The following is a 24,593-nucleotide window of genomic DNA, read 5'->3' as shown; positions in this document are numbered from 1 at the left end:
GCTGGGGCTGGGTCAGGGCCACCGGGGGCCAAGGGTCTCCTGGGCAGTGGGGTCTAGGTCCTCAGTCCCCTAAGGGCCATCAGGTGGGACTTGAGGCTGGGCACTGGCTGAGACCCAGGGCTCTTGTGGGAGGGGACGGGACAGATGAGAAGGGCGGAGGGGGATGGTGACCCACAGGCTGTGCGGAGCGTCTGGAATGGCCTCAGGGGATGCATTTACCAGCCTGGGCCTCCCCCACCCTCAGCCCTGGGGACTGGGCTGACCTTGCTCATCAGCCATCACCCCGGTCAGCATCCCAAGTCTGGGCCACATTGGGCCTCAGTCCTGCTGGGGCCTGCCTGGTGGCTCACTCTACCCCTGAGACTTTCGAGACAGCCCTGGTACCTCTGCACCGGCCAGAGCTCTGATGCTCCCCCCTCGGAGCTCCCGGCCCCCCTCCCACAGCCTTTGTGCCTGTGTGACCCTGGGGGCCGGAGTGTGGGAACTGGGCTGGGGGCCGCCAAGCACAAAGGCCAGGGAGGGGCGGGGTCAGTGCCCGAGCCTCTTCCTGTCCGTCCGTGTGTCTGGGGTGGGCTGTCGGGGGGGGGGGGGGGAGGCAGGGTCTCTAGGCCCCAGGCACTCTGGTTGCCCTGGGTCTGGGCTCTGGCTGTGGGCACCGGGGCGCGGCTGCCCTGGAGTCCCCTGCACTCGCCGTATTCTGGGAGCCACCCCCTTTCTCCCACTCAGGCCACGGCCCGCTCCCCACCACATGGAGGGGACCAGAGGGACAGTAAAAATAGATGTTTCGCTGGGGCCACCACGTCAGGGGTTCGTGCGTAGGCTTTTTTTTTTAAGCTCAACTTTCTTTGATAAAATATTTTCCCATGGTGGACAGTACTGGGAATGTCCTCTTGGCAGACGCTCCTGGGGGATCATTCCAGGCCCAGGTCACCAGCTTCGGGGTCCCAGCCCGCCCTCCAGGAGAAGACCACCGCCCCGTACCCACTGGCCAGCGGCAGCCAGTGGGCTCTGCGGGCTGTGTCCGTGCAGCAGGCGCCCCGGGGCTGGGGTTCCAGTGCCCAGGGCACCTGCCACCTGCCTCATCAGTGCTGCTCTGGCTCCGGGGCTGGGCGGGGGGAGGCCAGCTGCAGACCCCGGCCCGGCCTGGCCCCGGCCGCCCTCTCCCACCTTCGCTCCTTCCTTCGGTGCCCCTGACACGCCGGCGCCGAGCGTGGCCGCGCTTGCTCTGGGAACGCCGTGCGCTGAGTGGGTTTTCCCTCTGGGAACGGCACCAAAATAGCAGAAGGAAGGAAAAGAAATGGAAACTCAGCCTGGCGGTGGGAGCTCTCCAGGGAGGCGGCCAGCTCCGGCCAGGGTGGGGGACAGTGGAGGCCCTGAGCCAGCGCCAGGCGCTCAGGCTGCTGGGGCGCGGGGCAGGGCCCTTTCTGGGTCAGCCCGAGGGCACCGCTCTCTACCGGCCAGCGCCCTCCGATGTCCAGATGGGCTGATGAGCCAGCCCAGCCCTCGCTGCGTGCAGTCTGTGGGCCCATGTGGCCAGCCTGGTTGCTGAGCCTTGGACCACCACCTTGCGGCGTCTGGGGGCACCTTTTCTGGGCTTGTCAGTGTCCGCCTGTGGGAGGGCCCCTGGTGCACTTGGCCAACCCTGAGAACAGCAGCGCTCCCCGAAACCCTGGGCCGGGAGTGGGGGCGGCCGTGTGCATGCAGGGCTGGCAGTCACCTGTTCCCAGCTGCTGCTGGGGCTGAGCTGGGGCTGAGCTGGGGTTCGCTGGAATGCCGTGCTGGGGCGTTGGGGAGCAGGTGGGGACAAGGCCTGAGGCCCTCATGGACCCTGTGTGCAGGGGCCACTGCAGCTTGGCTGGGAGCTGCCTCTGCTCTGGAGACGGGGATGCAGCCGCTGGCCTGAGCACCGAGGCCACCCACTGGCTGACACAACCTAACGTGAGCTGGTCCCTCGTACCCCCCCCCCCGGGCCTTGTGCTCACTGACCCAGGGTCAAAAGTAGACCAGAGCCCCCCTTCTCTGCTCACCTGCCCCCATCCACCCTGGCCTTTCAGGAGGCCTCATGGTACATACCTGTGCATCCCCCTGAAAGACCTGTCTACCACCCAGGGCGGGGCCTGCTTTCCTCTGGAGCACAGCCCTGCTGGGGGCCCTCTTCCCCAGCTGCCCAAGACAGGGAGGCCCGTTCACCACAAACAGGATGGGCGGAGGCAGCCACATCCCCTCCCCCATGCCCCGACCCCCCAGGGCTCGGTGTCTGATCCACCCTCCACACGTCCACACCAGACCCCACGCCGACCCTCCTGTGACTCGGGCTCAGCCTAAAACCTTTGCACCCGGCTGCCCACTAAAATCGCGTTCTGCACTCTCCGACCCTCGCCTGCCACTCAGGTGCCAGCCACCTCTGCCCCTGGCCTCCTGCCCCCTGCCCTGTGGTCCGGGCACTCCAGATCTGTCCACTGCCGTCCCGTCAGGCACTGCCCTCCGCCTCTGGTGACTCGAAGGTCGCCATCAGGACGTGCTCTGCCTCCCAGCCTCCGGGCCAGCCCCACCCCCACCCAGGTGCTGTGTCAGAGCCTGTGGGGGCCGTGGGCGGGCGGCCTGGCCCAGGTGGGCCTGGTGCAGAGCAGGCCGCGCTCCAGCACGCGGCTTCCAGGTCACCAGTGCGGACTTCCTCCCAGCTCCCAACTTCCTGTTTTCTCAAGAAAACTGCCCCGGTGGAGGCTCTGAGAAGCTCATTAAAGTGCCCCCTGCTTCCCGGACGTCTTGGGGTCCTCACCACACTTGCTGGTTTGAGGACAAAGAGGCGGCAAACGCAGTTCCTGCCCGTCTCCAGTCGGTGCAGCCCAGAGGAAGGGCCTGGGTGTGCACCCCGCTGCCCCTCCTTCCTCACACCCCCCGGGCAGCCCAGGGGTGCCGGTGCGGGAAGGAGCCTGGTGGGGCAGTGCTATGGACCCCTCCTTGCGGTGGCCCACACTCCGGAGTGTTCTGGGAGAAGCCAAGACCCAGCCTGCATCACTTCCCCCTCAGCCAGACGGCCCAGGGCCCCGAGAGCTCAGAGAGACACCCAGCCAGCAAGAGGGAGAGAGGGGGAACTCCTTCACTGCAGGGTGAGTCAGCTCCTGCCACCCTCAGCTCTTGACCCAGCACGCAGCCCCCACCTGGGGGTCTCCTCCCCAAAACCCCACCGGATGTCAGGGTGAACCCCAGGGGCCTCCTATGGAACCTCACCCCACGCCTGGCCACACAGGAATTCAAGGGCTTCCTTTACTCCAGCCAGAACCCCTGAGGGAGGCCAGTCCTGGGGGCAGGACAGGCCCCAAACCTTAACTCTGGGCTGCACTCTCGGCCGCAGCCACCACCACCTGCTTCCAGCTCTCACCCGCCTTGCATATGATGTTGGGGGTGTGGGGTGGCAGGGAGGAGAAAACCCCGCAAGGAGGCAGTGGCTGGGGCTCGGGTGGGCAGAAAGGCCACGGCCCACGGCCTCTGCTGTCCAGCCACCTTCCAGGGATGTGCTCAGTTGCCCACCACACAGGGGGCGCCCCGGTAGCCCTGGGGCACGCAGGACCCATCTAGCATCGGCCGGAGAGGTCCGAGTGGGCAACAGCACGTTGAAATGCCTGAGCACTGCCCGCGCCCGCTGCCAGGCCTTCAGGGAGCAGCGCCCTGCGCCAGCCTCAGTCGACCTCAGCGCCCTGCTGCCTCCACCCAGAGGCTGCGCCCCACGCAGGCCTGGGCCCGGAGCTTCAGAGAGACACAGGCTCTGAGCCCTGAGCCGCTCGGGCCACCCCGCCTCCCCCCAGTCCCAGAGCCTCCTCTTGGCCCATCCAGGATGCCAGCACTGCTGGGTGAGCCCCGCTGCCCTCGGCCACACGGCTGGGCCCGAGCTGGGGGTAGCCGAGAGGCTGGGCACCGGCGGGGTCCTCACCTTGTGGTACGGCAGCCCCGAGGTCAGGATGGTCCTTCCCTCCTGCCTGGCAACCTGTGCAAGAGGCAAGACCCACCAGCGAGGAGCTCATGGCTGTCCAGGGCTGGGGCTGCCTTTTTGTCCCCCCGAGTCGCCTCTGCCTGGGCCCCAGCAGTCAGCTCTCAGGGGTCAGCCCTGAGTCCTGGGCATTGCCTCACATGGTCTTAGAGTCGTGTAGACTTTTACATAATTACAAACAAAATTAAATTTAAAAATTCTACTTTTAGACAGAGAGAAAAGAAGAAAAACATCAGTGTGCGGTTGCCTCTTTTGCACCCCCCACTGGGGACCTGGCCCGCAACCTAGGCGTGTGCCCTGACTGGGAATCAAACCAGCGACCCTTTGGTCCACAGGCCGGCGCTCAACCCACTGAGCCACTCCAGCCAGGGAAGGATTCTCTTTAAGATAAAGACGGGGCCCTGGCTGGTGTAGCTCAGTGGATTGAGCATGGGCCTGTGAAGCAAAGGGTTGCTGGTTTGATTCCCAGTGGGGGCGGGCACATGCCTAGGTTGCGGGCCAGGTCCCCAGTGGGGGGTGCAAAAGAGGCAGCCACACACTGATGTTCTCCCCCTCCTTCTCCTTTCCTTCCCCTCTCTAAAAATGAATAAATAAAATATATATTTTAAAGAGGACACACAATGTGTGATTCCGCTGTATGCGGCGCTAAGGAGTCGAACTCACAGGGACACAGCAGGCCGGTGGGGACTGGGGCGGGCGACTGAGTGCGCTCGTAAGGTGTCTAGGATGATGACAAAGTCTGCACACGGGCACTGTGATGGCTACGCACCACTGGTGAATGATACGTTTAAATGTTGTTATGGTGACACACTGCTGTTTCACCACAAAAAAGGAAGCAAAAGCAACAAGTGACTGATTATTTGTAGTGATAACAAATACATACCTACGTGAGGAATACAAAAATTAAAAACAAACACAACGAAGTAAACAGAGGAAAACACGGAACAGACGAGCTCCGCGAGAATGACAAAGGACACAGGACAGGGTCTCCACAGGTACAGTGGACCCCTGTCCAGGTCCTGCCCGCCTGCAGGCACAAACCCCGCCGCACTCTCCACCACCGGGCGAGAGGGAGCGGAAAATGCGGGGGAGGCGGCCCAAGGCAGGGCGGGGCAAGGGGAGGCCCCTGGCCGAGCAGGGCCACACAGCGGCCGCCCGGAGGGTGTCCTGCACGGGCAGCCGGCAGGGCATCCACCCTGCGGAACTGAAAGCAGTGACAGGTGTGCGGGGAGGTGGCGGGAGAGGGAGGCCGAGGAGACCCTGTACCAACGTGAGCTCCAGACGTGGTGAGGTCAAGCACGCATGTTCCAGGGCGAGCCCCGAAAGAACAGAGCCGGAATCGGGGGCTTCCGGGCAAGGGTGGGGAGGCCGGGAGAACGAAGGGAGGGAAAAGAGCCCAAAGAGCCCCAACGAGGGCGGCGGCGGGCGACGTGCGGGCACGGGCGAACTAGTGACAAAGTGGGCACCGTCACGTGAGACGTCGAGAAAACCCGGCTGGAAGCAGTTGGGGAGAGACCCACCTGATGCGTGAGACTGAGGGGAGGCCAAGGAGGGCGACCAAGGACGTACCGACACTAATCAGGGTGCCGGAGAGCTGGCATTCACAGTTCAGCTTAAACTGACTTCACGGTGAAGAGCTTTCCTGGACCCAAATGGGTTCGCCTCGTAACTGTATGAGATTTCACTCAACAGAAATACAAGAATTCTAAGAACCGTGTGCATGTGAGCCTCACCACTTAAGTGTAAAGGAGACAAAGCACACACTGATGTGACCCCACAGAGCACGACGGCTCTGTCACTGTCACCACGCGCACGGACTCCATCAGGGCCCTCGGGTCGAGGCGGGCAGCTCCATCTACTGAGTGTGACTCTGTGTGTGTGCACAACTGTGATGGTGTGACTGTGACTGTGCGTGAGTGTGCAAGAGGGAGGTGTGAACGAGCCTGGAGAACACGTATCCTCTTAAAGTCCGCGGGGAACATGGCTGGAAAGGACCCCGTGGCCTCGAGGCCGGAGTCACCAGCATCCGGTGGGCAGAGGCGGACCCGACTACACTTCAGCAAGGTTAGAAAGTCGCTTTGACGGACAAGATAACTAAAGGGCTCCCAAACCCCGAGCTTTCTGAAGTTAAGAAACATCCTTCAGATAAGTAATTATAACAGATGCTAAAAAATTATTCAAAAAATTTTAAAAAGACCAATGAAAATACATTGTGGGATGATGGAATGCAGTGAAAACAGTACTTCAGGAAGAATTTATGGTCTTGAATTGTTTACATTGTAAAATTTAAAAGGCTGAGAATTAAAGAGCTAAGCACTCCACTTGGAAACTACCCCACAAAAGCAAAGGAAGGAAACGATAAAGAACAAAAATGAATGAGACAGAGACCAAAGACTCGATGGAAAGGCTCAACTCCGCCAAATCCTCCTTCTATGGACGGACCGCTGGTAGGACCGGCCCCCGAGGGGTTAAGCAGCAGGCGGGCCCGGCGAGTGCGGCAAACACCCCGAGCTCCACCGGAGCCCTGGCGACTGTCCTGCCTGACGCATCCCAGAAGGTGCAGATGCCACGGTGACAAAGACGCCACTGATGGAAGCACCAGGCCCAGGATGTTTTGCGGGAAGTCAGCTGACACTGCAGGGGACAGTCCACCTGTCACTCAAAGTTGTGGGAAACGGAAAAGAGGGGAACCCTCCAGCTTGTCTCTAAGGCTGGGAAAGAACGTGACAGGAAAGTTCCACCTCGGACATGCTCCTGAGGGGGATCGAGGGACCAAGGTGGCGAAGCAGGGACGGCAACTTAGCTCCTGAGGCCACGTGGGGAACAGGGCCAGGGAGCCACACAGGAAGGGGCGGGGCGGCCGCTCCCCCCAGCAGCTGCGAGGGACTCGGTGGGACTAGTTTCCTCTCACAGTGAGAACGTGAAGCCCACACAGGGTCATGGGACGTCCATGGCCTGTGTGTGGTGGGGACCCCTGGACTTCGTGTTGACATACTCCCTTTAAATTAGAAACCACAGCCGGTTGGCCCTGGCTGGTATGGCTCAGTGGATTGAGTGCTGGCCTGTGAGCCAAAGGGTCGCTGGTTCGATTCCCAGTCAGGGCACATGCCCCCAGTAGGGGGTGCATGAGAGGCAACCATGCACTGAAGTTTCTCTCTCTCCCTCCTTCCCCCAATAAAATCTTTTAAAAAAACGTAAGCGCTGGATAGGAAGGACTAAAGCTGTCATCGTCTGGGGTCACATGCCCACAAAGACAGCCCCACAGAACTGACAGCCAGTTTTGCAGAATTTTGGAGATTTTTGTAAGGTTTCTGGAGAGGAGACCGGTCCTCAGGGAACCGGGAGCTGTGGTGACTGCAGTTCCCGTGCCAGCAGGAAACAGGGCGGCACCATTTACCACGGCAGCAAAACGGGACCCTGCTGGCGAGAATCCTAACGGGCCACATGCCAGAGCGTCACGGGGCAGGTGATCGAATGCGAGGCAAACCCATGAGAGGAGGGTCACGTCAGCACTCAGGCACGGGAGACTCGACACGATAAAAGCTTCCCCCAGAGTCGATGGGCCCTGCTGCAGTGCCCAGCGCCTCCAGCTGTTCCCAAACCACCCCAGGAGGAAGGGGCTCCACCTGGAAGGTCCCTAGGGCCACAGCAGACTTGAACGGGGTCCCCAGAGCCGCCACAAACTGGTGACACGCTCAGAGGACTGGGACCTCAAAGGACTTGGCACCATGTCCTGCACACAGCCACGACCTGGTGCAGACGGGACACTTGGCAGCCATGGGCACAAGGACACGACCCCCTATACCTGCGGTGGCACTGCCTCGTCTGTCATGGAAGTCCATGGGAGACACAGCGGCTGAGGTCATCCGAGGGATCACACTGGGACCCTCTGCCTGGGTGGACCGGGCTGCAAACTCTAGAGGGACTGCAGGGGCCCATGATGCCAGGGCGGTCAGGGCGGTCCGTGGAGGTTTCCGTCTGCTAGGGGCTGTCCACCAGCCCGGCTTTGGGATGCCGGCCAGGGACCTGCCATGCGAGCAGGCCTTCCCGGGGACAGTTCAGCAGTGCTGGCTGGTGCCCCGTGTCTACACAAGGCCAGGGCGCAGCAGGAGGCCCCACGGCCAGGGAACACGTGCAGGACACGGAACCGAACTGCTCAGCGCAGAAGGCGACAGGTCTCCTGTGACAGCCGGGCAGTTTGCATTAGATGTCCTCTGATGGACGAACTCTGGTCCGGTTTCCAGCTCCCGGGACTCTGCGGTCGTGTACGGTGAGGCCTCCTCTCCTGGTAGACCCGGGGCGGGGGGCGGCAGTGGGAGCACCTCATCACAGATGGATCTGCTTCTCGAGTTCTGACTCCTGTGGAGGTGGCCGAGGCTCGTGTCTGGCCAAGATGCTCCAGAGACCCCTGGTCCTTTCTCACCATGCCCTCTGACCTTCCACTCTTGTGGGGCCATACTCAGCCTGCTGTCTAGGTCCCGCGTCTGCAGGGGGTCACTGACTTTCAGCGTCTCCGACCCTCCGAACAGGTAGGGAAGGTCCCGGTGACTGAGTGCCAGCTCCTCTCGGCCTCCCTGTCTCTCGGCTGGTGTCCCTCCTGACTCATAACTTCAGCAGGCAGACCCAGGCCGTCCCTGTCCTCCCACCGAGTGCCCGGGCCACCTGGACCCTGCACGCGTCTGTTCCTGCCCCGGTGCAGGGAGCGGGCTGCCGCAGCGAGGCCTCCGCTCCCCGCTCGCGCAGCGGCGCCCTCAGCCCGAGCCCACACAGTGGCCCCTCTCCTTGTTCACGCTCGTGTGTTGATAGTTCTCATAAAAGGCACAAGGAACGAGCCCGAAGCGACCCTTTCCTACGAAATGCCTCGTTCATCTGCTGTGGAGTTTCGGTGCGGACAGAGGACTTGGAAAAGGGAGGGGGCGGATCCCACCCAAAAGAATTTCTCCGCAGAAAATGCATTACGGCCCCAGCGGCGTCTGCGTCAGCACGCCTGCCCGACGGCGTGGCGCTTACGTGAGCTGCGGCGCCTGCGTGAGCTACGGGGCGGCGCGCGGGCTGGAGGCCTCTGCTCGTGCGCAACAAGCATAGTGGGCCCTCTCGTCTGACGAACGGTGACATTTTCCTGTTCCTTGCACTAGAGGTCCCAGCTGGGTCTGGTTCACGGGGCCCTGACACCCTTACAACACCCGCAGTCTGTCCTCCGCTCTGCAGGTGTCCCAGGTGCATGCTGCTTCCTCTGCTGTGATCCGGCCTCTGAGCCCTCACCTGCAGAGCGCTCATCTGCGGAGCCCCAGCGTCTGCATTTCGGTCCAAGGTCTTCTAGGATTTTTCTGTCTTGATCCTCAAAACTCCTCCTGTCCCCACCCCCCACACTTGGGTTCAAAGACACTTCCCCACTCGCGGGCGCCTGTCCCAGCGGCACTGTGCCCCGGGGGCCGAAGTCTGGACCATCCCTAACTCTGCATGAGCCCCCGTGGACCATTTCCCACGCGGTGGGAAGAGCTCCGTGGAGCCTGGCCCACGGGGGCTCTGCTGGCTCTGTCCAGAGGCTCCCGCCTAAATCAAGGTGCCCACTCTCGGGAGATGGGAAGGCCGTGTCCACAGCCATGGGCTGTCCACACGATGGCACCCTGCGTGGTCACAGGAAGGAGCGCAGTGCCAACAGGTGCCACCACACGGATGAACCTGGACAGGGTGGTGCTGAGAGAAGCCCGCCCCCAAAGGCCGCATTGTTGTAGGAAGCAGCGGGATGACATGCCCAGAAGGGGCGCATCCGCAGACGGGAAGCAGACAGCCAGGGGCAGGAGCGACACTCAAGGGTTGACAGTTCTGGACTTCGATCAGAGGCGGCCACACAGCCTGCGCGCACAGTGAAGCCACTGCTGCGTCGGGGAGTCCCGTGGTGTGTGAGTTACACCTCGGTAAACCTGTGGGAGAGGCGTTCACCATGCCCATCCTGCCCCTGCTTTCGGAGGCAGCTGCTTGGTCCAGGGCCCCGCTGCACCCACCAGCCCGGTGACCGAGGACAAGTGCAGCCTTCCCCCTGCCTTGGGCCCTGCACTGGGGGGCAGCCCGGCTCCCTGTGTCTCCCCTACCCAGTAGGAGTCTCCGGGCTGTTTGGTAGGACACAGGCACGAAAAACGCCGGACACGTAGGTCCCCTCGTATCTGATGACAGCGACCTCCACAGGGGCCAGACAAGTCTCTGGAGGACCAGACACAGACTTCAATTGCTGTGGCCCACGTGGCAGGGTGCTTCTTCACCACCCTGGGGCTGGTGTCCCCCGCCGGTGGGGCCCACGTGGGTGCGCAAGGAGCCCAAGTGGAGAGCACCCTGCTCTCACACCAGGCATCCACCCTGGCTTCTCAGAGGACAGAGGGCCTCTGGGTGTGCAGTGTCTCGAGGTGCCAAAGGACACCCAGGGGACAGGACTTCCCAGGGTCTGCCCGTGTCAAAGGAGCCAGGTGGGCTCCAGCTGGCAGGCCCTGGCTGTGTCTGGGGCTCCGGGGGCTGTGCACGAAATGGCCACCGCCCCACTGCACACCCAGCCCTCCAGCCCCGCTCCCAGCAGAGCCCTGCGGCTGGGCTGTGGGGCGCAGTGGGCAGCATGGGGCACCCTCACTCACCTCAGCCACTTGGTGGTGATCCTCGCTGGCGCCTGGCCCCTGCAGCTGTCACACACCTCGAGCAAGGCCCTGGCCGGGACCTAGGGGCCCCGGGCACCTGCGACATGGCCCACTCAGCAGCCTGTGCCCCTCAGGCCCCGCCCAACCCCTGACCTGGTGGGGAGCGTGGGCTCCAGGGCTGTGTGGTCACTCTTCTTTTCAAAACTTTATAAAGAGAATCATGAGCAATATGTACGCACTGCAGAGAATGGGTAAAATGATACAGAACCAGCCACGCCGGACCCCAAAAGGAGACTGCTTGCTTTCTGGGGATCCCATGCGCCCTGAAGTGGGGTTCAGGATTCCAGGGGCCCTGAGACACAGCCAGGTGCTGCCCTGGACCTTGGGGGTGGGATACACTCTGCATTTTCTTTCCCTGTGAAGGACCCCGCACCCCATGCCCCACCCCAGGCCTCCACCCTCACCGTGTCCCCATGGTGCGGACTGCCGCCCTCCTCCCTGAGAACCCTACAGAGGGACCCTGGGGGGCTCTGGCTGCCTACTGGGGTGGGGCTGCTCCCGAGCCCCTGGTCTCTGGCCGTGTCCTGGCCGCAGGCTCCTGGTCAGGTGGAAGCAGGTGGGCTCTCTGCACAGCACCTGGTGCGCCTCTAGCAGGTGGTAGGCGTCAGCGGCTGGTGGACAGCGGTCGGCCTTAGCCTCCTGCTCTGGGGGGGTCAGGGCTGTGGGAGGCATGGGGGGCAGGTAGGGGGCACACACCTGCGTACAGCGGCTGCCCCTCGTCCAGTGGCTACCGGTCCCAGTTGGAGAGCTTCTGTGTTTTGTCCAGGGACTCGCCCAGCACCTGCTGCACCAGGAGGCTGAGGCCCCCCCCCAGCCCCATCCATGCCCAGGGCAGGCATGTCGGTCACCCAGATCTGCCAAGGCAGTGCCCTCAGGGTGAGGCCCGCCCTGGGGGGAGGAGAGCCACTGGCCACTGGCCATGTACCTGGGGATCTGGGGAAGGCCCTGTGCTCCATGGCGGTCCTTGCAGGGACAGAGGGGTAAGGATGGCCAAGGCTGGTGTGCTGGGGTCTCAGGGCCATGGTCACTGCCCACCGGTCAGCTCTGTGGCTCCCTGATGTCTTAACCCCCAAGATTCAAGCCGAGGGCTCCTGAGCAGAGCCCAGAATCGAGCTGGTTCTGAGGAAATTGAGGTACATGCAGTGACACCGTCCTGGGGACCCTGCAGCCTGGGCTCCTGGTCGCCTGTGGTCAGGGGCAGGGCCAGGCCCGGAGGCAGTGAGAGGACACACCGGCCAGCCTTGTGGGCCCTGTCCCCGCCCTGCTGTGCTCACCTGCCTGTGTACCTGCAGCAGGTCCACGTCGCCTGCAGTAGCTTCTGTGTGTGGCCCAGGCCAGGGCAGGAGGCCCCCAGGCTCTTCAGGTCCCCTGCCATCCCATAACCTGTGTGCAGGGGCCACTGGGTGACAGGCCCAAGGGAGGTGCCCTGGCCTCCAGCAGCCCCCCTGGGGGCAGGCAGGCCTGGCAGGGCGGGGGCTGCACTTACCCAGCCTGGTGATGGACGGGTCCGAGCGCAGCCGGGACACCAGCCGGGAGAAGGCCAGGTCTAGCAGGAACCCATGACCCTCCACAGCCACCTGCGTGAGGGACACTGGGGCCGGCCCCCGGCGCCAAAGGAGGGCTTCCACTCCATGTCCAGGCCGACCGCCTGGCTGGGCTGCAGACAGAAGTGGGCCTGAGCGGGCGCAGCCAGGGACTGGAAGGGCGGGGCTTGCCTGCCTGGCTCCCGGGGCCCAGGCCAGGGGAGGCGCCTCTGTGGGGAGGGCCCGACAGCCCGTGAGCTCCCACATGAGCTGGGCAGACCCTCACTCTGCACAGAAGAAGCCAAGTCCATCGACCGGCCTGCGCAACTGCCCCTTGGCCTGGGGGCCCACCTGCAGGAGCTCCTCCTCCTGCCTGGATAGGTCCGCCCACGGGCCAGGAAGTGGACGTCCTACCTGGTGATGGGCAGCTTGTAGTAACGGTCCTCTGTGTGCTCCGAAGATACCTTGGGCGTCCTGGGAGGAGCACAACTGTGGCACCTGGGGTCCCTGGTGCCCCCCCACCCCACCTCAGCACATCTTGGCCTGGCCGGACAGGGACTGTCCGATGGTCTTCCTCCCATGCCTCTGCCCTCCGGTCTGCAGGCCCCTGGGGAGTGTGGCTGGGGGACTGGGCTCCCCTGGAGGAACCCCCATCGCAGCTGCTCTGCACACCTGCATTCTGGGGATGGGGGTGTGTACCCCATTCTTGGTTCTCTGTGTTACTGATTTTCAAGCCACTGGCATATATGGCTCATGGAGCCACTTCCCAAGGAACAGGGGCCTAAAGTCTTGTCCCCTCATTGACCCCTAAGCCTTCAAGGGCCTGACCACCCTGTGGGCTCCCACCAGAGCCGGGTGGCCCCTCACTGCTCACCTGTCTTGGAGCCTGAGCCAGCTGAGCTCTGTGGCCACCGTGGCCGGGCAGTGCAAGGTCCCGGGCACAGTGGGCGACTGTGGCCCCGTCACTGCAGCAGCTGCTCCTGCAGGCACTCTCTGGGCCCCGCCAGGCTCTGCGGACCGGGCAGGGTGTGAGCTGGGTCGCCTGACTCTGCCGGGGGCAGAGGGCACAGGGCCCCGCAGCCCCCCAGGCCCTGCCTCCGCCCTGAGCCCGAGCTCAGCCTCCGGGTAGAGGTGCTGCCTGTGCCCTGAAGCCTGGCAGCAGCTCCCACGACCGAGATGCTCAGGGTGCAGGGTCCAGTCCTGAGCCACCGCTGCCCCTGCACTCGCGGCAGGTGGACTGTCCCTGCCCCACCCTCTGCGGTGGTCCCTCTCCCCATGCCCAAGCTCCACCCCACGCTGCCCTGTCTGCCAGGGCCCACCGACACCCCCTCCTCTCGGGCTGAGGGAACCCTCTCCCTGCGGCGTGGCTCCCTGCCCTCCCGGGTCCCCGCCTCCCTCGCCTTGCCCTCAGTTGCCATCGTGCTCAGGGAGGGTGAGCTCACGGGACACCCCTGAACCCACAGACCAGAGAGTGGGCAGAGGGGCAGCCCTTGAGCAGCAGGGACTGTGGGGGCCTCTCGGGCCTCCTGTCTGTTGGCTTGTTGGCTGCCCCCCACCCACGTCTAGTGTGGGAGCTCGGCCCAGGGAACCCGCCCCGGCAGGTCCCAGCCGAGGGGCTCAGTCCTGGCTGAGTCCTAGCGCCCAGGAAATGGGAAGGGATGGAGTCGGAGCCCCCCCCCAGCCTCTGAGGCCCTGCTGCTCCCGAGGAGGCCCTGCTTGCCGGCCTGCGGGCGGGGCACCTCCCCAGACCTCAGGTTCCCCCGCGGACGACAATGTGTGGAACCCTCCGCATTCCTCAGGATGTCCGCTGCCCTTCCGGCCTCGGCACCCAGGGGGGACCGGCCTTCCGGGCCTTGCCCTGGGGTCCGAGTTCCTCCCTGGTGACTCACCACACTCTCCCCACCCCATTACTCCAGGGGCAGCTCAGCACTGCCCCCCGCTGGACACAGCTGGCCTGACCACCACTCAGGACAATAAATGGTGTGCTGTCTGCCAGGGAGGGAGGTGACCCTCCTCACAGGCTGGTCCCTGTGCGTACTGTACCTGGGTCCCCCAGGCCCCACCTTTCTCCAAGGACACTTCATGCCTGCACCGCAGTGACCCCGGAGGTCGGGACAGCCCCACCCCCTGCTTGGCTGAAAGGCTGCTGAGATGGCATTTCTGTTGGGCGGGGGGGGGGGCTCTTTCTCTGCACCTTCCTCACCAACCTGCTGGGCTTTGGGACCACACAAGCCACATACCCACGCCCAGGCTACACATGTACGCACACTGTCTTGGGGGCGCCCACCCCATGCCTCGAGTGGGTCTGTGCCCCCACCAGGCCAGGCTTCCCTGGGCCAGACTCGCCGGCACGTGACCCACCCAGCTCTCCTGAGAAGTGCTTCCCTGCAAAGGGACACCAAGCTTTTCCAGTGGCAGTCCCGGGAGCCTGGGCTCAGCCTGGCGTGAGCCGCTCTGCTGTGGGCGCAGGGTCAGACCTCGAATGGGGGCCCGCACACCTCCGCAAACCACACGCAGCTCAGGTGCTGCAGGGCGGCCACGTTGGGACACGGTTCTGAAAGAGAGAGCGGGCTCCAGGCCAGGCCGCTGGCCCCCACAGTGTGCCCCACCCTCTCCCCACGTGGCCTGGGTTCTGCTGGCTGCCCCCAGCACCAGAGTCATCCTAAACCCAGCAGGTGCCAAGCAGGTAGGTAAAGGAGATCTGTAACTGGTCTCCTTACGTGAAACCGCAGCACATCAAGAGCCTCAAAGTAGCCAGAGAAAGAGGAGAGACATCTTTCAAAGTTCAGTTCTGTCCGAGCAACACATTTCACCCTGGTCAGCCCTGTGCCCTGGGGGGGGGGAGGCGGTTTCGGCTGGTGCTGCCACCATGGCAAACAGCATGGAGGCTCCTGGAACAGTGAGGAGCGGAGCCACGTATGACCCAGCACCTCCACCTCTGGGCACTAATTTGGAGGAAACAAAATCGGGACCTTGAAGAGATGCCTGCACCCCATGCTCGGTGCAGTGCCGTTCACGGTCCTCAAGACGCAGAGATGGCCCACGTGTCCGCCAGCTGGCGAGTGGACACAGAGGAAGGGCCCCGGCCTGCGGCGGGGACACCCGCAGCTGTCAGAGAGATGGCCCTGCCGCTTGTGACCGCACGGATGGAACGATGCCCATGGGTGAGCTCGCCCGCAGTCTAACAAGCCCGGACTCACAGAGAAGACTGGAGGCTGCAGAGGTGTGTGTGGGAGGGATGGACGGAGGTGGTCGAGGGTGCAGACCCCCAGTGAAAAGAGAGCGACGCTGCCGGTGCCACGCACAGCGTGGTGACTGCGGTTCTGATCCCACGTCACAGAGGTGTTGGGAGTTCCCATCACAAGAAAAAATGTGTGGCTGCGTAGCTGATGGACGGATGGAGACCACTTCACAACACACACAAGTATCGGATCCTAGCGTTGTGCGAGGGGGCACCCAAAAATGCGAAGTCTGTCGGGAGCCGGCCGGCAACCGTCCCTTGACAAGGTCAGGACGGTTGAGATGCATCTGCAAGGCAGAGGCACCTGTGGCTGGATTTCCTGTCTGTCTCTCTTTACATGTTTGTTTGGGTGACCAGAAGGTGGTGGGATTGTTAGACACCTGTGTTTCAGGTTCATTGATTCGCATAATTCCAATGAAGTTGTACAAAATAATTTCTTGACCGGAGAACAAAGTTCCCTCTAATGAAAGAGCCCCTGAATGTTTAAACGTTGTTGGAGTAACAGCCCCTCCTTTACCTTGAAGAGGAATATATATTAATTAGAATTTAGCAGGCAAAGAGACAGGAGAAGCTTGTTAGATACTATAAACTAAGCATGTAGATACAATTACCAAGGAGTTAGAGTCCATAGTACATAGAGAAACATTTTGGACAGAAAGATAGATAGCTAAGTCAGACATCACAAAGGCTTATAATGAGTTTCCTAATCTCTGCTCGGTCTAGCGTACCTTTTTGCCCCATGTTAAATTCTAAGACCTTTAATAAACAATAAGACATTCAAACTCTGTACATAGAGGTAATTCAAATTGCCTGATTAATGGTGCTCCTGGTCAAAACAACTTTTGTTTAACATAACTGAAACTATGGAAATTCTTGTACTTTTCCTGGTTACCTCTGTCTTGGTTTTTTCTGCTTAACTGATCACACCATGCACCTGTTCCTTTAATGTTATACAACAATCTCTATAAAAATAAAGCCTAAATCAAACTCTACGAGTTCGGTCAGTCCCACAGAGGCTGGCTGTTCTCCGGCATCCGATTGGGCGTCTGACTCGTCATTCGCCTGCGCCGTCCACCCTTCAGGGACCCTGAACCCTGCCGAGGCTGGACCCCGGCAGAAGTCGTTTATAAAAAGTTGTGTATTTACTGTCACGTGTTTGGACTTCAGCCACCGCTAACGTACTCTCATTGGGTGCAAACCCCTATGGAGATTTTTCAGCTGCTCAAAACAGTTTTTGAACTCACTGATGTTGATGCCTTTTAGTGCCTCTGCCATTTTTTGTTTCACCTCTTCCACATTCACAGAACGTTTCCCTTTGAGGACTTGTTTCACCCGGGGAAACAAAAAACATTGCTCAGGGTGAGATCAGGTGAGCAGGGAGGGTGGGCACCAGGCCCTGCCGATTTTTGATCAATATCTGCTGAGCACTCCACGTGGTGTGGGCAGGTACGCTCCTAAATCACCGGTTGTGAAATGGGCAAAAGTGGTGAAAGAATTGTCAGAAAAGTTTGACAAAGCCAAATGCAGCCTCTCACAGCAACACCAGCTGGTGCCCTGACCCAGACAGGCTCCCGGAACGTTGGCCCAGTGCAGGAAGCTTGTTCCACAAGAGGCCTGCCCTCCAGAAGACAACCCCATTTGGGGGGGCCCCCCCTTTATATACCTGAAACCAGTACAATGCTACATGCCAATTCTATCTCCAAAAAAGTTGGAGGAAAAGGCCAAAAGTTAGTTCTTTGAAAAAGCTAACACTTCTGGACCAGTGAGACTGGTCAAGCGAAATGAAAATAAAAAAAGAGAAGCCCTGATAGCTAACCTACAGAATCAGCTGTCTGCAGACGTTTGAAAAATAGCAAGGGGACCTTGTGAAAACCACACAGACGAATCCCCCCCAAATAACAAGCCCCCCCCCCCCAGTTGAGACAAAGCCGTAGCCTCATTGTCGCAAAGAGGAGCCAGGCTCACAGGCGACCTCTGCCCGACTCCTGAGGAAGAAGCAATTCTAGCTCGGAGGGCAGGCCTCTGCCTGTTTCATGCTTGGGGGCCCGCTCCACCGAAGCACAGCCCTGGACGGGGGGAGTCTGTCAGGAGCACAGATGCGAAGCGCACGATCCAGGAGAAGCAGGCCGACGGCCTGGCTGGTCCGCGACCAGGATGCGAGGCTGGCTGCCCTAGTCACAGACCCAGCAGGACAGAGCGCGTCCCCCCCGAGAGGCAGAAAGAGGATGCGATGCCATTCAACGTCCATTCCCGACCCACAATTTCAATGAGGAATTGGACAGAATTCCCACAGTCTAATAAACAAGCTCGGTCCTCAAAACACCATCCGTAGGACCTTAGCTCGGAGGTGAGCAAAAGGCGCGGTTGCCCGTGAATGCAGAGGACGGGAGCAGGGTAGGGGGGCACTGGGGGTGGGCACAGTGCAGGGGCAGCTTCAACGGCCCTCACCCAGAGGCCTGGACTCCCAGCAGCGGCCCCAGGTGGGCAGAGGGGCTGACAGCCCCATCGCCTGCTCTTTGCCCAGGCCCGGAGCAGCTGCGGAGCAGGAGCAGGCAGGAGGCAGGAAGGAGACTGCACGTGGTGGGTTCCGGGCCGCGCTGGCCCCACCCCCGAGCGCTGGGGCTCTGGCGCGGGCGTCACGGGGTCCTGGACCTGCCGTGCCGCCCTCGCAGTCTCAGCTTCGGGTATGTCTGCGGGAGAGAGACGCGGTTCCTGCCCAGCCCTGCTTCCTTTTTAAGTGAATGCCTTCAGGTTTCATTTCTGTCACACACGCGGTTTTAAAAAAAAATTTAGATATTTAATTTTGGAGAGAGTGGAAGGGAGGGAGAAAGAGAGGGAGAGAAACTTCGCCGTCAGAGAGGAACGTCTGTTGGTCGCCTCACACGCGCCCATCAGGGGCCAAACCTGTGACCCAGGCCGGTTTCCTGACCAGGAACTGAACCGGTGACCTTTTGGCCTGCGGGACGAAGCCCCGCCCCCCGACCTCACGCTGAGGGCACGCACAGGTTTAGAGTCGGTGGTTCCACGGGCTCACAGAAAAGGCAGCGTGAAAGCAAAGGCCGCCGGGCACAAGCCTCTGCACAACGTCTGCGCATACGAGTGACGAGTGACGCGGCTGCGCCACCCCCTCCGGAGTGCCCAGTCGGAGGGGCCGCGACGCTTCCCTGCTGCCATTTGCAGCTCCCAGGGACCCTGGCGTCGCGCACGCGTGCACGCACGCACGGATGCAGGCACGCACACACGTACTTCCCTTCTCTGCAACTGCTAGAAGGGACGCTCGCAGTAGGCGCTCGGAGGGACGTCATGGAGGGAAGACAGATGAAGGGGCTGCGTGGCCTTGACGCTCTCCTGTCAGCCCCAGCCCCGTGGCTCGGACCCACCCATACGGGCCCTCGCTGACGGGGCACCGCGGGGGCTCACCTGGCGACGACGCTGATGTCAAAGCTTGGCTGGCACCGGGAGTCCGTGAGAGCCAGCAGCCCCCTCTGGAGGTCTGGGAAGCGGTCCACGTAGCGCTCCACGAGGTTCGCCTTGTCCTGGCGGAGCAGCGGCGTGCTCATCTGCCGGGAGTGGGGAGGCACGCACCCTCAGGCCGCAGCCCACAGCCCCTGTGCCGGCCGGGCCCCTCCGAGGAGCCTGAACGCCCAGCTCTCAGAGGGCAGCGCACTCACCCTGCTGGTGCTTGCGACCGCTGCACACCGCGCACGCCCCCAGTGCCCACGCACACCGGCACCCTCCCACACACAGGCTGCGGCCCCGGCCAGTCCCTGCAGCTCTGGGGCCAGCCTGCCTCCGTGGTGAAGGGCGGGGGGAACGCTCCGCTGAGGGCAGCGTGCAGACCGGCCAGCGGCACTGGGCCTGGTGGCCCAGAAACACTTCGTCGGGGCCAGACCGCACGCCAGCACGTGGGCCTGGCGCAGGCCCACAGAACCCCCAAGCTGCCTGGGCGCCCCAGCAGGCCCTGAGGGAGGCCCTGGATGTGGGTCTGGGCCTGGGAACTGCCAGCCACTCCCCTGCGAGAACCAGGCCCCAACAAAGCCCCCTCCCTCCCTCCCTGCCCCCCACGTAGCCTCATAGGTCAAGCTGTGGGGAGCCCTATCCCCGGGAGCCCCTGTGGACACCATTCTGTCCACCGTAAGGCAGAGGCTGACCGGCTGGGCAGGCTGCTGGAGACTGGACCCTCTGTGTACATGGGGCAGGAGGGCCCGCTGACCGCTCAGAGGCTCACACTGGCGCCTCCCCTCCCCCCAGCCCCTGCTCGCGGTTCTGTGGTAACACGGGACCCCTGCCCTCTGGCACCCCCACCCGCCCTGCGGGGAGCAGCGCCCAAGGCTCAGTGCTGGGAGCCTGACAGGCCTGGGCCTTAGCCAAGTGGGAACCTGACATTTACATGAGAAAGACACTCACCTTTTCAACGTCCAGTTCTGGCTGCAGCCGCAGCTTCGTGCCCAGCATGACAGCCTGGCAAACACAAAGGGGCGGTTACTCAGGGCCTGGGGCGCAGTTGGCCGTGGGGGGGCTGCCGGCACAGATGCCGGGAGGGTGTGGGCACAGGACTGAGCCTGGGGCGCTGGGGGCGCCTGCCGGAGAAGCCCCTGCGCTGAGCCAGACTCGCAGGGGAGGGGTGGGTAGGAACGCCCCCCTGCCCCCCAGGCAGGGGCATGGCCTGGGTGGTGGGCACTGAACCCGGGTGGCCCCAGCCAGGGCTTGCTGACGAGGGGGTGGAGGACAGGAGGGGGCAGCTGCCCACGCCACGTGCCCACAGAGAAAGAGGCTCCAAGCCCAGCATCTTCCTCAGGGGCAGCTGTCCCCCAGACGGGGCGTGGGTGCGGCTGGAGCCAGACCCTGACCCTCAGGCCGCTCAGCAGAGGACACTCTGGCCCTGAGCGCCCGCACGTAGCACTGCCCGTGCTATTAATAACTTCCATACATCGCGCTCCCATTATGAGCAAAACACCCGGCAGGGCAGCCGCCCGCCCCACACGGCTCACAGAACAGACCAAAATAGCAGCCTGGGAAAGGCTCACTCAGGCCTTCAGCCGGACCTCGAGGGGCGGGGCACGGGGCCAGGGGCCTTTCCCTGTGCAGCACTGACCCGGCGCTTCCACAGCCTGGCGGGGGTCCAGGAGCTGGGCCTGCACCAGCCCCCTGGGGGCCCGGGGCTGGGGAAGGGGGCATAAGGCCAGGGGAGGGTGCATGGGGCTGGCCTGGGCTTGGAGGAGAGGGGGCTGGGGAAGGATGGCCTTTCCCCCCAGGGCCTGGGCCAGTGACCGGGAGAGGCAAGAGGGGAGGGGCCACAATGTGGGGGAGGGGTTGTCAGCCTTCACATCAGGTGGGCCCAGCGCCTCAGAGGGCCAGAGTTCATCACCTTTCTGGGCCCAACTCTCTGGTGGGGTGGCCTGGTCACAGGTGATCCAGGTGGGGCACACGCAGGTCGGCGCTCCCCACTCTGCCTGCCGGGACTCCCTGCTCCGCTGGGAGCTGGTGGAGTCCGGGGGGCCTGCCGCTGCAGCCGGACCCGCCCGCTCGCTGCCCTGCAGCCAGGTCTCTGCACAGTGGGCACCGTGTCCAGGGCCCTGTGGGGAGGGCGGGGCCCGTGTGGAGGGACAGACTGAACTTCGAGCTCAGACCTCACCTATGAGGGGGCCACACACTCTGCCTGACCACACACGACACTGCCAGACGGGATTCCCCTTCTCCTCTCCCTGGTCCTCTCCCGCTCCCCCTCCTGCGGCAGCCAGTGTTCTGTCCAGGCCTGGCCAAAGCTCTCCGTGTGCCCAGGGTGCCCTCTCCCGGCTAGGCAACCTGTGTGGATGCTGCAGGGGTATGGCTAGTGGGCCCGAGGCTGCAGGCTGTGGACACCCCCTGGGACAGTTTAGGGGGCACCCTCACCAGGCACCTCAGCCTCAGTGGCCTGGAAGTTGGGCTGAGGGAGGGCACAGGCGTGGGGGTTGGGGAGGTCACTTAGTCTCATCCAGTCACAGAAGGGCGCCCTGGCTCCATCTGGGCAGCTGCGGTGACCTGGGGAAACAGCTGGCAGCAGAGCCACCTCCTCCAGGAAGCCCCCTTGGCCTGGCCTCCATGTTGGGGCTGAGGTGGGGGTGGGGCAGGGTCCATATGATTCTGCCATCAGGTCTGGCTTAGAGTTAGTCTCTGGTCACTTCTCAGTCTGAGCTTCTGCTGAGGGGACCCACAGGCCTGGCTGCCTGCTGTCTAGTTACCTGGGAGCCCCAGCAGGTGCAGGAAGGTCACCTGTCATCTTAGGTACCTGTGACTCACCCCAGACCCAGAGCCTGGCCCCAGATCTGGAGCAGCACGGTAGGTGTGGAGGGCCCTGGGCCCCCCAAAAAAGAATTGCCCAGGGCTGGCACCTTGCAGGCCTTCCTGACCTCCGCATGGGAGGATGAGAGCTGGCCAGCAGGAGGGGCCACAGCAGGCTGCCCAGTGGTTGGGCTGGGCCACAGAGCAGCTGCTCTGGGGGAAAACAAGTGTGAAAACCCGGAGGGGCCCGGCGGCCGCTGTGGGAAGAGGCTCCACAGCCCACGCGCCTCCTGCCTCCATGGCCTCGGACCCGAGCCCGGCCTGCCTCCCACCTCTGCGGCTTGGCTGGGCCGGCAGCCAAGGCACCCCCTCCCCTCTTTTTTTAAAGCAAAGCTATCTTTTTACCTTGATAAGCTGTTTAAAAAATGTAAATAAAATAGCTAAGTAGACAAAAGCGGGCATTCATCCCGCCAGCCGCTGCCTGGACGTGAAATACCGCGCTGCATTAAGTCGGCGGGGCTGCGGAGCCAAGTGCGCAGGCCCGCGTGCGGCTGGGCGCGGGCACTGGAGCATGCACCGCCTGCCGGGCGGCCCGCTCGGGACAATGGCCTCTCTGCGCAGAAGGGGCCTGTGCGGGACAAGAGCCCCCTTTGTGTTGGGATGCCTGCCTCGCAGTGCAGGGCTGGCGCATTCAGCCGCCCCAGACACTCTCTGAAAGGCCCGAGTGTAACAGAAGACGAGACACACTAGCCGGCCTCCTGCGTCCTGCATTCTTCGAAGGCATAGCCACCCCATTCAGCCCTCGGAGAACGGCCTCTCGCCCTGTGTGAGCAGGAGCCTGGCCCCACACTGTCCCCGCGTGGCCGTCTCAATGTCACAGCACCACTCGCCAGCCGCCAGGCAACACCCCGGGCTGGACAGTGGCTGGTGACCCACACAGGGCCCACCGCTCCGAGCCCTGGAGCCTCCCTGCAGCGGCTCCTCCCCAGCCGTGGAGAGGGCCTCCAACACTAGTCCTCTCGGGGAGCAGGGCCCACGCGCGGCCTCGGTGCCTGGCCCTCCCCGAGAGCTCTGCCCGGCTTGGGCTAGGCCCCTGGCGGCCATGGGTGTGGCCAGCTGGATTGAGCCTGGATGCTGGACTCCTCCCTCCCTGGGAGTCCCCACCGCCATGGATCCACCGCTTGCTGCACCCCCCTCCCCCCAGCGATGGTCACGTGTCACCACATGGAGAAGCCCCCGGGCTCCCCTGCGTTCCAGTCCCAATTCAGGGCACCACCGTCCCCACGGGCTCTTCAGGGCTCAGCTGGGGGTAGCCTTGCTCACAAAGCCGCCTCCACAGATGCCCTGGGATGGCAAGGCCCCAGTACTTACCCAGAGATCCCCCCAGCTGCCCATTTCCAACGCCACCTCTTGTGACTCCCCTTCCTCAGCAAGGGGGCAGGCGACCCCTCACTCGGGCACCCAAATGCTCGGCTCCCGCCATCACAACCAGTGGTCTGTGCCCCAGCACGCCAGCACTCTGCCTCCCACTGAACTCCCACGAATACAGGAGTGCGATGCTGAGGGGCTGGCCCGGGTCTGCTGGTGCACGGCGGACGTGCGTTCTGTCTGAGCCCGGTGATGGCCGGGGGCCCACAGGACCCGCAAGGAGTCAGTCCCTCACAGAGTCACCACAGATGGCCTGACCTGGTCCAGCAAACATTCAGGAGGAGACGCCGCCACCCGGAGTGTAGCCCCTGGCCCCTGGCGCCCAGGCAGGGCCTCCTGACAGAGCCCAGGAGGCGCGGACACAGTGCCCAGGGCTCCTGGGGGGCTGCTGCCCCGGCCCCGCTCCTCCGAGGCCCCGAGAGTGTTGCCAGGTCTTAGCACAGGAGGCTGCACCACAGTGTCCTGGGGAGGTGGCTTTGGCACACAGCTTTCCAGCTGCAGCCTGGGTGTCCCGTGCTGCTGACGTGGAGGGAGGGCCCAGTGGCACCTCAGGAGGAAGGCGGCGGGTGCTGTGGGGTAGACCCAGGCCCAGCGTGGGGGGCTCCCAGGACCCCGACCTCAGGTGTGGCCCTGGGCTGGGTCCCCGAGTAGCTGGTCCCCAAGGCCCCCAGCAGCCCCCGCAGTGGAGAGGCAATGAGGATACTTCCAGTTGGACCCGGGGAGCCAAGACCCCTCTTGGTTCCCCTGTGGACCTCGAAAGCAGACAGGAGTCACGGCCTGAGCATAGGAAGGAGTGTCCCTGGGCCCACCTCACCCCCTGACCTCGAAGGTTGGGAGCTCACACTCACTTCCTCGAACTTGCCCTCCTGGTGGAGCCAGTGGATGCGGGCCAGCGGGGGGCCCAGCCTGTGTCCCGCGGCTGGAAGATGCTGACCAGAGGCTCCATGAGACCAGGGGGCTCTCAGCCAGGACCCTGCGCATATGGGCCTGTAGCTGCTTCAGCCCCAGGCTGCCCTGGAAGTCCCGAGACCCAGTCTCTGCTGGCAGTGATGTCCTGTGGCCTGGAGCTGGGCAGGGGAGGCCCAGAGGGTGGGGGACACTGGTAAGGGACTCGTGTGGCTCTCAGGAGGCTGGGGGTCAAGCCCACATGCTGAGGTGCAGTGACCAGTCCTGAGGCCAAGTACACAGGGGCTGAAGAGCGTGGAGCCCGTGGTGCGGAGACAGGTGGGGCTGCGGGCGGGGCTCACCTGGGCAGGCCCTGGGGGCCCGTGCCTGCAGCCAGTGCTCCGGCTCACGGGCGACCCAGGCATCCAGGGTGGGGCCCTTCCCCCGCCAGGCCCTGCTGCCTTCCAGCAGGTCCAGGAGGCTGGCCCAAGAGTCGTCCAGGGCAGTGAAGCCCCGCCAGGCCTCCGCCTTGAGCTGCAGGCACAGAGTCGTGCATCAGCAGAACCCTCCCACCAGCCTGGTCC

The 24,593-nt window shown here is 63.2% G+C and overlaps 1 protein-coding gene across 1 annotated transcript in view; it reads right to left on the bottom strand.

The window, feature by feature from the left end:
• Window positions 1–20,296, bottom strand: part of EXD3 (exonuclease 3'-5' domain containing 3) — a 30,912-nt gene extending 10,616 nt beyond the window's left edge. Inside the window, 16 exon segments of the mRNA XM_053667636.1 lie at window positions 2,780–2,933; window positions 3,528–3,718; window positions 3,932–3,985; window positions 8,137–8,273; window positions 10,753–10,815; window positions 11,154–11,282; window positions 11,368–11,480; window positions 11,482–11,525; window positions 11,946–11,980; window positions 11,983–12,054; window positions 12,158–12,262; window positions 12,265–12,328; window positions 12,609–12,668; window positions 13,069–13,204; window positions 18,856–18,995; window positions 19,843–20,296. Coding sequence (XP_053523611.1) covers window positions 2,780–2,933; window positions 3,528–3,718; window positions 3,932–3,985; window positions 8,137–8,273; window positions 10,753–10,815; window positions 11,154–11,282; window positions 11,368–11,480; window positions 11,482–11,525; window positions 11,946–11,980; window positions 11,983–12,054; window positions 12,158–12,262; window positions 12,265–12,328; window positions 12,609–12,668; window positions 13,069–13,204; window positions 18,856–18,995; window positions 19,843–19,890 — 1,545 coding nt within the window. The 5' untranslated portion in view covers window positions 19,891–20,296.
• Window positions 20,297–24,593: the final 4,297 nt, after the last annotated feature.

The sequence above is a fragment of the Artibeus jamaicensis genome, unplaced genomic scaffold (genome assembly GCF_021234435.1).
Source record: "Artibeus jamaicensis isolate MK-2021 breed Jamaican fruit bat unplaced genomic scaffold, CSHL_Jam_final contig_471, whole genome shotgun sequence".
Lineage (NCBI taxonomy): Eukaryota > Metazoa > Chordata > Mammalia > Chiroptera > Phyllostomidae > Artibeus > Artibeus jamaicensis.
Note: the sequence above shows the minus strand (reverse complement) of the source record. Positions and strands in the feature narration are given on the sequence as shown.